The sequence below is a fragment of the Diadema antillarum genome, unplaced genomic scaffold, assembly GCF_040938485.1.
Source record: "Diadema antillarum isolate AM-2024a unplaced genomic scaffold, OU_Dant_1.0 scf00000114, whole genome shotgun sequence".
NCBI classification, from domain to species: domain Eukaryota; kingdom Metazoa; phylum Echinodermata; class Echinoidea; order Diadematoida; family Diadematidae; genus Diadema; species Diadema antillarum.
Genome location: NW_027271003.1, coordinates 3,848,744 through 3,862,708, shown reverse-complemented (window position 1 = coordinate 3,862,708; position 13,965 = coordinate 3,848,744). Strand labels below are relative to the sequence as shown.

Here is a 13,965-nt window from a genome sequence, read left to right as displayed (position 1 = left end):
TGCAAATTTATAGGCAAATTTAGGTTCATCATCTGCAATCCGATAAAAATCAAACAAATGCTGAATGTTTCAGCAAAACTTGACGTGACACAAGCGAAGCAACATTTTTTTTTTATTTCCCGTTGTTATAACTCAGTGACACGAGAAAATTGTAGAACAGTATATAATTATGATTAAGATCGGGGTATTTCCTGAATTTTTATCGTGTTTGGTGATAATGATACATGATTCACTTGTTTAGATTTTTGTTTTGTTTTGTTTTACTTTGCTTTTTGCTGTTTTTATTTTTGCTGATATAGCATTATTATGTTCCAGAAAACTTAGAATCAATCCTTTTTTTTTTTCTAGTGGAAACATTCGGATATTAACGATCACGTTGATACGTCTATCACGTCTATTCCTTCTTACACCAAACAGAGTATTACGGTTGTGTACAACAGAGTGCCGAAGTGTGGCAGTCGGACCTTACTCGAAGTCGTGAAATTGCTTGCAGAGAAAAATGGAATTCATGGCCCGGTTTCCATGGAACCACCAGGAAACAAGGTATCTCCTCTTTATATAGCAGGTTACCTTCGTTTCATTTTTTTTTTTTAGAATGTGAAGCTTTTACGATTATTGAAGGACAAGTTCATACGAAATCATAGATATATGTGTTGCAGCGATGGTTGGAAATTTTAATAATTCTTAACTTTTAAACGGATTGTCTGATTTTCCTCATAACTTTCTCTGATGTGTTGTATTAAAATCGCTGCTTACTCAATTCACACATGCATTTAAGTGAACTACTCCTTTAAGAATTGAAATGAATGTAGTGTGAATATTAATGAAGTAATATTAAGACAATTATCATTTAGACAATGGAGAGCAAGCGAGAGAGGGGTAGAAAAAAAGAGAAATGAATAATGAATGATATCAATTTTTTGCTAAAAGTTTCTGGCGGTTCAGTGACGAGTTATAAAAATGTTACTCCAATATGATATATCATCTTAAGACGACGACCAATCATTTTTATCTTAGAAATCAAAGACTGCTTCATAGTATTTTAAACACAGTGTGTTTCTCTATCAGTCTGTAAAACTTCTTTATACCACTGAGGCACAATGCCCACGATATGAATACTCATTTCGAAGACCACGTCTGTTTAAAGGATGTGAAATGTTGTGGTAACATCCTAGTGACCGACGAGGTTACCCTGGCAAAAAAAAAAAAAAAATAGTTACAGAATAAAAACTAAAAAAATGACACTTCTCAAGTGTTGAAGAACACTTGAGAAAGGGCGGCGAGACGCTCCAAAATTTGTGTGAAGAAATAAACCGTTGGTGAATACAGCATGAACTTTGTTCCCGTTTTGTTTCTTATCTTATCAACCTAATCAATATAGATATATATATATATATAATATATATGTTTGTAACATGATTAATATCATTATTGTAGAATTATCAAATTTAATACAACACGTGATATCACAAAAAGGAATGAAAGTACACATTTACTCAGAAAGCTGCAGATTGGAAGATGGGGAAATAATGGCAGAAGAAAGAGAGTGAGAGAGATGGGGGTATTAAAGGTAATGATTAAATAGCTTCAGAGATATAGATTATGAATAGATTATTGGAATCAAATTTTGTGAAAAGCGATATAAACAACAAACGAGGAGGAGCACAACAATGAATAATATTAAAACAGCGCCTAGCCTCTATCGAGCTTCCCTCTGAGTAAACGCAAAATATTATAGTAACTGGGTTAGTCAAATACCGGTTAGTGATTGGCTAAACACAAGTCACGTGATGGAGGTACATTCGTTATGTTCGCCCATGGGCGAACATTCTTCGTAATGTTCTCCCATGGGAAAACGTTTTCACACAACAAAGAAGGCCTAGGACCGCGCGCACAGTGCATTTGGCTCTGCGCGATCGAGTGCGTTGTGTTGCTGGTGGTGGTTGATTGTGGTTGATGTTGCTGACATATGATTTGACGTATTTGACTAACCCATGTAATATAACAGATGATGACTTTTGTTGTCGGGAACATGATACCTAACATTCCACCCTCAGGGTTTGAAATGCTATTGAGGGAGGTTATAAGTTCCTCAACTTCGTCTCGGGACTTATAACCTCCCTCAATATCATTTCAAACCCTTCGGTATGTTCCCTCCCCCGCCAGTCATCATCTATAATCCTAATACTGTTATCATAGTATAATGGCTTTTACCTTGACCACAGCCTCGGCTCCTGCTGTTGACCCAAACTGTGGAAAGGGTCAAGTCGAAGACCAAAGCTTTTATAGAGGGCCATGTCCATTACCACGGGTTTGACAAGTAAGTCACATTACATTGATTTATACTGCATCAAGATCTCACTTCCATCGACGAAACAGTACATATCAAGCAGTCGATCATCCAGACGAACCCATGCGAAACCCCGTAATAAATTTGCGAAATTTTTACCCAAAGGAGCACTTAAAGGACAAGTTCACCTTCATAAACATAAAGATTGAGAGAATGCAACAATATTAGTAGAACACATCAGTGAAAGTTTGAGGAAAATTGGACAATCGATGCAAAAGTTATAAATTTTAAAATTTTTGTGTTGGAACCGCTGGATGAGGAGACTACTACAGCTTGTGAGTCATATGCGTACAACAGTATAAAGAAAATGTAAAGAAAATTCAACATATTTTCACTTTTTTCGCATAATAAAAGAGCACTTGACTTGACTCTTTCTAAAGGCAGGGGGAATAATATTACCCATAACATTTGTCGGTAACGAGTCGGGGGAATGTGTTTTTTTTTTTTCAAAAGATGAAATTTTGTGAAATTCTCTTTATATTTTCCTTATATTGTTGTACGCATGTGACATCTAAGTTATTCACACACTGCAGTAGTCTTCTCATCCAGCGGTTACTGCACAAAAACTTCAAAAATTCATAACTTTTGAACGGATTGTCCAATTTTCCTCAAACTTTCAATGATGTGTTCTACTAATATTGCTACATTCTCTCAATCCTTATGTTTATAAAGGTGAACTTGTCCTTTAATTGTCTAATGTTATAAAGATATTTCTCTAAAGTTTTCACAATAACATCAGTATTTTGACAAGTTTACTTCAAATTGGACATAGACTCTGTAAATCAGATTTGTTTTTGGAATATCAGTAGAATCCATTGAGATCCGTCATCGTGTTTAACGCTAGAAGAATACCTCCGTGCAAAATCTTCTGACTTCCTCCCAAAATAGAAATCTTTTCCTGAGCCTTTATTTCCAATTGTCCCATCTTTGGTCTCATAATACCTGTGCCTTAAACAAAGCCCAAATCACTATCTCGAAAACATTAATCTTTTTCCGCGGTTTGGTTATTCCTGTTGATAATAAGACACCAGAGATAAAAGAGAGGCATGTTATTAGTATCATATCCTACTTTGAACTTAATAATATGAATTTGGAATTATGGATTAAGTATTGATTATAATTTAAGAGGCTCATTTTTTAACTCTTGGGAAGGCGTCATTTCGAGTTGTGCACATCATTTCTTGGTGTTCCTCTGCATCTGTTTCTAGGAAACGAGTCTACTTCATCAACATTATCCGTGACCCGTTGGATCTTCTGGTCTCCAGCTTCTATTTCACTCGCCTTGGAGACGGGATGTTGTCGGACAAAGCGATGGCTAATATGATAAAACGGGTAAAACCGGAAGTCATGAACGAGGTGAGAGGCCAATCCCAGGTCATATAGGGTCGTCGAATCCTGTCGAGTTTGATCTTGCTCTCAGCGGGTATAGTATAGCCCTTTGTCAAGGCCCTCTCGCTGTATGCAGTCCAACTTACCTGAGCTCACGTCGTTTGCCCCATTCGCTCACCACATACAACGAAAGGGCTTTGGCGAAAGGCTACGGGTAAAGAGGTAGGCTAAAAGATCAGGCTGTTGACGATCTCGTGACCTACATTCTCTGAGAATCGCAGACCGAGAGTTAAGACGAAATACAGTGCTCACGTAATTGTTCCTTTTGTTTTCATAGGCGCCTTCATGTAAAAAGAAAAAGAGTAGATTCGAAAGAAGAGACTCACGAACTCATTGCACTTAAAAGGAGATTCAGTTATATGGATTATTAATAACATGAACAGGAAGGGTGAATACAGATAAAGACATTCTTTTAATTATTTTCATAAGTTTTCTGGCACGTGATAGGTTGCCCAAGATTTTTGTTTTCCTCATACCTAATTCATTCCGTCAGTCTTCATGATTAATCTATCAGAAATTTCATTTTAATACAAAGTTTGGCACGTAGAGCTGAACAAGGGAAGCTGCTGTAATAAGGCTGGCGCACTGGAGTCAATTGCATTTGATAAAGTGCAGTCTTCAAATGATCCCTTTATGTTTTGTCAATGGCCAAAACTAAGTGAAGTACATTACCGTTTCCTGCAGACGGTATTGCGTTGTTCCAAAGCAGGTATTATTGTTGCGCGTTGATATGTAGGTTACGTCTGCCGAATTGATATTAACTAAAAATCAGTTGTTATGTTTCTTCAGTTGCCTTCTTCATTATAATAGGACACCGTAACAAACACACACAACACACTGAATGTTAAATATCATACTACAGCACTTAAACCATGACTCTCTCAGCTTCGGGTGATTTTAACAATAAGCACATCCTTTTTGTATCTCATGTAGCTATCAAATCAGTTGATCCTTTTTCATTTAAATCTGATTGATGGATGGAAGTTTGCGGTAATTCTTAATTGGGTGAGATACAAGTCGCGAAGCTTGCCTCCATTTTGGATCCATTCGCGCTTTTTTGGACAAGCTCGACGTCATTATGAATAAAAATTTAGGGAATGCAGCAAGTTTGAAAGTTTGAGGAAAATCAGATAATCCGTACAAAAAGTTATGAACTTCTGTATAGTTTCAGTGCAGCCGTCATTTGATGAGAACACTATAACTTGTGATGTCACGTGCGTAGAACGATATAAGGAAATTATAAAGAAAATTCAACATATTTTCACTTTTCTCGCATGTTAATAGAGCACTAATTGTCATGACTTGTCTCTTTCAGAAGACGGGGAATGATATTACATTTAACATAATTATGTCAGTAGCGAGTCCAGGGAACGTGTACTTTTTTTTTCAAAAAATGAAATTTTGTGGAATTCTCTTTATATTTTCCTTATATCGTTGTTTCCACGCATGTTACGTCATACTCTGTAGTAGTCTTCTCCTCCCGCAGTGACTGTGCAGAAACGTTAAAATAAGATTATAACATAAATAACATAAAAAACTTAAAAATTCATAACTTTTAAACGGAATGTCTTATTTTCCCCAAACTGTCACTGATATGTTCAACCGATATTGCTGCATTTACTCAATCCACATTGGTTTATGAAGGTGAACTTGTTCTTTAAGTAGGAACTCTCTCACTGATGAACCCGCTGATGAATGTCCGTATCCTCATGTTGCATTCAGAAGGCAAACTAGACGGGCAATTTCGCTTTCCCCTGCAGACAGACAGAAACAAACATGATAATAATTATTATCATTATTCATGAACTGCTACTTGATGATGCACATCTAATAACTACTAGCCATGATTCATGAACCACGCTAGTTTGGGTATGCGTGTATTACCAGGGTAATGGACCTGTTCTCTGCAGCACCGGAAGGCCATTTTATCGATTAATTGCTGATCCTTTGATCAATCCGCTAGTCAATCAATAATGATTATGTCATACAGATAGCTCCCAGAGGATCATCCTATATATGTTATCACTATATATGCATGTTTACGTCGTATAAGTCTTTTCTGCTGCGAACGCTTATGATATCCTGTGTAGTCCCTGCCCTTAATACTGCTTTTCACACTGATATCTTGTCCATTCAACTCATAGGAGTTATAATTTCACGTGAGATCTGTGTACATGTGACTCACTGTCACAGAAAGAATCATTAATAATAAAAATATTTCTGGATGGCTGCACGGGTTTGTCCTAACGATTTATTAGGGAGCTTTAGATTTTAGACGCGCGGACGTTCAGAGGGAAAAAAAAAAAAAAAAACATGTTCTGAGCGTGAGCAGAACACAGAACTCTAGAGTTCTGTGGAGCAGAAGCGTGCGTCAACTTGACCCGCGCTTCTGCGCACGCTCAGAACATGTTTTGTTTTTTTTTTCTTCTGAACGTCCGCGCGTCTAAAATCTAAAGCTCCCTATTGTACGTACCAGTCTACCTCACTTCGCATCCAAATTTTGTAACAAAATTAGGCAGAACAGTAAAGATGATCGTAATATGTGAATGGATTCATGCATAACAGAATGTGTCATGATGTATGAATGGATAGCATGCAAACATCATGAGTGATAGAGACCTGTAAGGCAATTTTATCAAGTAGTGGTTTATCGAATATTGATGGTGAGATAATACGATAGCGTCCAGTACATCAATATAAATCAACATGTTAGAATTCGTGATTCACTTGTCTGTGACGACAACACTCCCCCCCCCCCCCTCTCTCTCTCCCTTTCTCTGTCTCCCTTTCTCTCACACAAACACGCACATACATACGCTCGCACATTCTCTCTCTCTCTGTCTCTACATATTCGTTTTTTTTATGTTTTTATTTCGTCTTTCTTGGTTTTTTTTTAAAATCTATTCGAAGACATTTGATGAGTGTGTCCGCCAGAATCGCCTCTCGTGCACGGGACCCAGGGCACTGAGTCGCATCATGGGGTTCTTTTGCGGCCATCATCCAGACTGTTGGTGAGAATCCTTACCCCACCATTCCTTTTCAAACTGACCATAAAAGGTCGATATCATTGTCCTTACCGCGTGTACACACAGTGAACTAGTTCAACCTGTAACACTTCTATAAGGACGTTGAATTAACCTATTAAGAAATATTATTTCTTTGGTCAATTATCTCGATTATATATTATGGATGACAAAAGATGACAGAAAAGGATTATAACAGATATGATGCCTTGGTGTGCTGGAAGATCAGTGAAAGGATATTTTAACATTCACACTTTCCATTCAGATAATAAAGGTAATACTATTATTCTTTTGTTACCACAGTAGTAGCTAAAAAATTATTAAAGATTAGTTTGTAATATTCTGTGTGTAGAATATTGGTTTTGTCATGTGAAACAAATTAACATAAGTATCTTTTGTGCTTAATGACTACATAATTACTTCATATCCTAGGAAACCAACGAAGTGGACGTTAGACGAAGCTAAAAGAAATCTCGACCAATACACTCTCGTCGGTCTGGTGGAGGAGTATAATCTGACTATGAGGGCGTTAGAGTTTCTCTTTCCGTCCATGTTCTCTGGCATGGTGGAGACGTACACGAAGCTGAACAACCAGACTGGTAGGTCAAACAGATCATTAGGGATTTAGTCGGTCATAAATTTACAAAGACTCAAACTCTCCTGCTTCGAGACTATTTGTGACCGTGCACCTCAAAACGAACATAAAGTCGCACACACTGATTTTGCGTGAGGACTGAAAATAAGTGAAATGGGTCAACCTATCCGAACTTGACTTTTTCATATTTTCTGAAAGAGCAGGTCTTCTTTTACATTATGCTAAAATTTGATATCATAAAACGGGCAGGAAAGTGTGTTCTTTTAGAAGTTTATCTCGAACATTTTTGGTAGAATAGTGTGATTAGGTGTGTCTTTAGAATCCCTTTTTCATTTCTGAAAAACGTTATCCACACTCTTCTCTTTCAACTCTAATAACTTTTGAAAGGATAGTGCTACTGCTTTGAAAGTTAGCATTAATCATGGACAGAATGTGTTAATGAGGCATGCCTAATTTCAGTTTAATTTGATAATCCCTTCATTGTTGTTACTCTGGTGGTTTACTTCCTGTTTTTTGTCCCATTCATCGCACAGCTAGCACGGTTTGGTAAAGATTAAGCGCTTGAATAGACACTGTACTTCAGAGCCTCTTTTCTCAGTTCCCACTTTTCCTGAGTTTGTGCTTTCTTTCCAATATTTAGAGAGGTTAGGAGAGTCCATTTGATTTGAGTTATACATCATTTTAAAGCTTAAAGTCTGCTCTTTCAGAATAAGGTCTCAACTAAAAATTCATGTCTGGCGGCTTTTTGTTTGTTTTGAGGTGCAGGGTCACATTTTACGTAAACTTATACCCTTTGAATTTACCCCTTCCGACTTGAGTGTCTGCCGCTCAACCTAATTATTATGCTTAAAAAGGAAATTCATCCGAAAAATAAAACGAACTCCCAAAAGAAAGAGAAAAAAGTCTACAGAACGTTCCAAAGCATAACAGAAATAACAAAAATCTGATAAGAAATAAGAAAGACACGACATTTTGAAATATTGTTTTTTTTTTTAAGCATTTCGTGGCCATGCAGTCCTTGCGAATATTCAAAATAAACGAGTTGATTGTAGGCCCTTACAATAAACTATTTATAATTTTATTATGAAATTCGGAGGAAAATGATATTTTCAGCTACTACAGGTAAAAGCGTGAATTATTCCCCGTATAACAAAATATATCAGAATCTGATATATTTTGTTATGGGAATAATTTATGAGATGTAATGTTTCTTCTCTTTTATTTTGGGTGGTTTTAGGGCCATTTTTATATTCATTCAACTGAAATATGAGATTTTGTCATTTCTTTATATAAAATGATTGCATAAAGTCCTTAATGGCCTTTTGAGACTGCAGTCTAGAAAGCATGAGGAATAAAGATTTCCCATGAATCATCATCAAGGAAAAATGGATGACTGAGGAAATGTACTTGTTCGGTGTTCACAATTGTTACATCAGCAATGAAGGTAAATCTTTTTTTTAACCTTTGTCAAATCCTTTCAGGAATGAGAGATTTGATTGGCAAATTTCGTTGCAAGCACACACACCCACTCTCTTTCATGTATTCCTCTTTTATGCGAAGTAAGCAATAGTTTAATACAATATAAAATCAAGTGGTATCTTCAAGATTGATAGTGACACAGGTTTTAGTTTGCAAAGAGTGTTATTACTCAACAGTCGCTTGTGATTGAGTTTTATTTACATGTTGAGCTTCCATCCTTAAAATGTGCTGGGTAGGTCGATTAGTCATATTCCATTCATTTAACGCTCTCTATAAAACTTTCAGATTTCCGCTCAAAGGTGCAAACCAACCATCATGTTCCCCCGTCACCCTGGACGGTCACCACCATGCGAGAACGCATGCAGCTCGAGTACGAATTCTACCACTACGCGCGAGCAAGATTCTACGCGCTCCTCAAAGAGCTTCATATTGTCGAACACAAAGTATTCGTGACACCGGCTGAAGAGGAGGCTAGTCTACTAAATCAAACAGGTTCGGAATAGTGCAATAAAACATGTCAGTGGACTTAATAAAGAAGGAATGAAGAGAGCTGCGTCTATAACTGCCTGGATGATTTCTTATATGACCAAACGGGTGTCAGCTGTCTTTGATGATGGAGATCTTTTCCCATTAAAACTTATGTTGTGTCGTAAAACTATGACAGAGCAAAGGTAGATGATTAGCAGGTTGAGAAAAAAATAATGCTAAGGTTTCGAAGTTCGACTATCTTTCACAATTAAAAGAAAATGGTCATTTTGATGGTGTCGGACTGTGGATGTGAAGTTAGCTATGACCTTGATGTTCCAAGTAAACTGACAAAATGTATACAATGAGAAAGTTGAGCTGAGAAAGTTAAACTTGCACTCGATATGAAAGTTCACATGGATGCACGTCACGAGACCGACATGCACGAGTCATTCAGTCCACGAGTCATGCAGCCCATGAGTCATACAGCCCAGGAGCTATACAGCTTACGAGTCATACAGCCTTTTAGTTCGATAAATTAAGCTAGCAAGGCCCACGAGACCGACACATTAAGCCCCGTGTTGTATTTGTCGAACTTATGGGCTGTTTTACCTAGTGTCGAACTCATGGGCTTTATTAGCCTTTTGTGTCGAACTATGGGCTGTATGACTCGACGTGAGCTGTATGACTCATGGACCTGTTTTCAATGTTGAACTCGTGGGCTGTATGACTCGTGGGTGTCGGTGTAGTGGGATGACCCTGTTCACATTATACAATAGGCATCTTCCTAGAAGGCTTCCGACTCGACTGACCACGATAAACTTCTCTCCAAAGTATGCCATTATGGCATACATATTTGTACATTGAGAAAAGTCTGTCAGTGGTTCACGAGTTACTTATTTCCTCTTCCTCTTTGATCTTATACAATCCTTGTGTTTTAATATCATTGTTTTTCTTCTTTCTTCTTTCTTCCAATATTTATGATATTAATATATAGAATATAAATATAAAAATAATACAATCCTTTGGTCATGTGTGTATTCTTTTGTTGTTGTTGTTGTTGTTACGTGAGTATGCTTGTAAATAGTTTGCTTTTTTGTTACCATATTTTCCTGATACTCTACATTTTGGCGATAATTATATAATCATTATGATACTGACATTTTTAGTTTTCAAATCATCCACGTTTTACAAGCTCTGCTTTACAGTAAATCACTTTCTTCCGCCACTACATTTACTTTTGTCACCATGGCAATGACATTAACTCATTCGTTTACATAGGCCTACTTTGCATTCAACTTTATGGGTTCTTTTTCTTACAGATTGTTAACAACTCGGTTTATCAAATATATACTTCTTTCTTGGTATTACCTTAAGCTGGATGGATCTAAAGCACAAACGAATCGTATAGAATTGAATGTTATATCCACTCTTGACGCATTTCAAGATGAATATGAAATATACAGTATTTTTTTTTCAAATATTCCAAGGTATTGACAGTGTAAGTCCTCCAAAGAAGTTAGAGAAATCATAATGAAGTGATGATTTTGTCATTGCTGTTCTCCAACAAAACAAACAAACAAACAAACTACCACATCCTCTCCAGTCAGAAAATTAACTGATGCAAAATAGTCTTTGGAACTCTGTAGAATCTATAGCGTTTACCATAATTCATAATATCTATTTTAGGCTATAATTCATAATATCTATGTTGGCTTCAGGTTAATGGGCATACACTAAACTTGCTTGGAATAGTATTACAGTTAAACCTGTCTATAGTGACCACCCAAGGGAGAAGAAATAAGTGGCTGTTTTAGACAGGTGGCCGCTATATAGACAGGTTCTTTAACATGCCTGTTCTCTCGGAGGGAATTGTCGTAGAGGTCGTGTACAGCATGTGGTCGCTATAGACAGGTGGTCGCTAGGACAGGTTTGACTAAAGTTCTAGAAGTGGTGTTAATAATCGCCATGATTACACAATAGTTGTATCGTTATCGTCTAGCAGGGCTCCTTACGATTCCTTTGCTCTGATGGTCCTTTCCGGCCACCAAAATCTTGATATTTTAATTTGGTTGCCCCAAAAGAAAGAAAATATACATTGCACTAATCGTAGTTTTATCTTAGTCCTCGGACCTTGAGTTTTCCGTCAAGTCTCATAATATTGAGCACATTATAATAATTTATTGCCATATTGCAGCGCGACGTTTCTCAGAGTCTGAACTGTGACTATCTATTACAAGATAATCATTTTTATGTACGCTGTTTGTCTGAAATTAAAATCATGTAATCATGATCCTGTTTCGTACAAGACGTCTGTAGCTTCGCTTTGATGTATGTGTGTGTGTGTGTGCGTGTATGTGTGTTCAGGGGCGGATCCAGGAATACCGTAAAGGGAGCCCAAAATAAGAAGGAAATATATAAATAATATATATACATAATTATATATATATATATATATATATATATATATATATATATATAATTATATATATTAATATATATATATATATATCGTCGTCGTCTGCCTGGCAGAAGGGATCAGGAATTTTTAGAGCATGTATAGCCTTACGGCCCTTCTGCCGGGCTGGCAACGATATATATATATATATATATATGTGTGTGTGTGTGTGTGTGTGTGTGTGTGTGTGTGTGTGTGTCTGTGTGTGACGGAAGAATGACTCGCAGACGTTGCAGTGATGTTCACTATGGCCTTTATTTCCCAAGCTTTCGACTGTGTAACCAGCCTTTTTCAAGGGCTTTTATGGCGTTGGGATTTGCTTGCTGTGTGTGGTATATATTCGTAATAGGATATATAAATGAAGAAATGAAGAAATAATGAAGAAATAAACTGATGATGCATTTTTGGCTTATAAAGAATGAGTTTATTCGAGTCGAATAAACTCATTCTTTATTGGCCAAAATGCATTACCAGTTTATTTCTTCATTTCTTTGTGGAGACAATACGTGAATTATCAACATGTTCATATGTGTGTGTGTGTGTGTGTGTGTGTATATGAAATATATATATATATATATATATATATATATATGTATATTGCCTCTATTGGGTTTAATCGGCTTTAAAAAAAAAATGCAATATTGAGTGCAATTTTTTTCGTTTCTCGGGCCACTTCCGAGTTTCATCAGCTCACAAGCAAACACAAAAACAAAACACAAATGCTGAAAGGTGTTCTGTAATGTCGATGCATGAGTGAAAGTCCGGTTTTTATCATCTCCCCTACGTGCTCGTAACCGCTGCATTAGTCTTTGCCGTTTATTCATTTTTAAGAGGCTGCATGGTAACGTTTCAGGTAACTTAATATCGTACAGTTTTGCCATGAAACAAAAAAACGCATTCAACACCTCTTCCCGCACGCACACAGGGCATGGGGAGCTATTTATATTAGCAATGATCATTTCTATGACTTGTAAAGGATTGATGCTACATTGTGGAAGTAAAGTAAATGTAGAGGAAACTCATTTATACACCTGGGTCGAGAGGGACATGGTGGGTAAAAACATCTTGTCCAAGGACGCAAGCACTGGGCGGGATTCGAACGCGGTCCCCCGATCGAGTCTTATCCACAGTAATGCCACAGCGCCCCCTTCTGCCCCATTACTATTTTATACAGTATTTTGACCCAGGCGTTGTACCTGCATGTTCTTTCTCTGATACCAATATATCGATCACATCAACTACATATCTGTATCTATCTCTCTATCTGTAAAACCATGGACCCTACCGCAGGGTCCATGCTATAACTATGCATCATGATACATGTATACAAGGTTGTATTATCGCCATATCGGCGACTTTGCTTCACATGGTCTTCTCTATATCTACTTGATCCAGGGAGGTTGGAAGAGGATTCCCATTTCGAGTCCCATGCTTGATCTTTCTACTCATCTAGCAATTAACTTATTAAAGGACAAGTTCACCTTCATAGACATGTGGGTTGAGTGAATGCAGCAATATTAATAGAACACATCAGCAGGAATTTGAGGAAAATCAGACAATCCGTTTAAAAGTTATGAATTTTTGAAGTTTCTGCTCAGTCACTGCTGGATGAGAAGACTACTACAGCTTGTGATGTCACATGAGTACAGCGATATAAAGAGAATATAAGGACAACTCAAGATATTTTCACTGTTCTCGCATAATAAAAGAACACCTGACTTCCCTTCTTCAGAAGGCAAGGGGAATAATATTACCCTTAACATACGTCAATGAGTTGAGGAAATGTGCACTTTTTTCAAAAAGTAAAATTTTGTGAAATTCTCTATATATTTTCCTTATATCGTTGTACGCATGTGACATCATACACTCTAGTAGTCTTCTCATCCAGCAGTGACTGTGCAGATACTTCAAAAATTCATAACTTTTGAATGGATTGTCCGATTTTCCCCAAACTTTCACTGATGTCTTCCAATAACATTGCTGCATTCACTCAATCCACATGTGTATGAAGGTGGACTTGTCCTTTAATATCCATACAAATGTATCATGATATTATCTCCGTATCAGCAACTTTGCTTATAGTATGTATCTCTCTATCTACTTGATCTATCTACCTACCTAGCAATAACCCCATCACTCTACCTTTCCCTCTAATTCAAACCAAACTTTTGACACAAACAAGCGTAAACGAAACAGGAAGATGCAG

General features: G+C 37.0%; 1 protein-coding gene across 1 annotated transcript in view; it reads left to right on the top strand.

Moving 5' to 3' along the window:
• The window catches only part of LOC139719752 (uronyl 2-sulfotransferase-like), a 45,522-nt gene extending 36,183 nt beyond the window's left edge, over window positions 1-9,339 (top strand). The window contains exons 5-10 of the mRNA XM_071631141.1: window positions 418-543; window positions 2,226-2,320; window positions 3,559-3,706; window positions 6,650-6,750; window positions 7,195-7,361; window positions 9,122-9,339. Of these exons, the coding sequence (XP_071487242.1) occupies window positions 418-543; window positions 2,226-2,320; window positions 3,559-3,706; window positions 6,650-6,750; window positions 7,195-7,361; window positions 9,122-9,339 (855 nt within the window). The remainder of the gene's footprint in view (window positions 1-417; window positions 544-2,225; window positions 2,321-3,558; window positions 3,707-6,649; window positions 6,751-7,194; window positions 7,362-9,121) is intronic.
• Window positions 9,340-13,965: the final 4,626 nt, after the last annotated feature.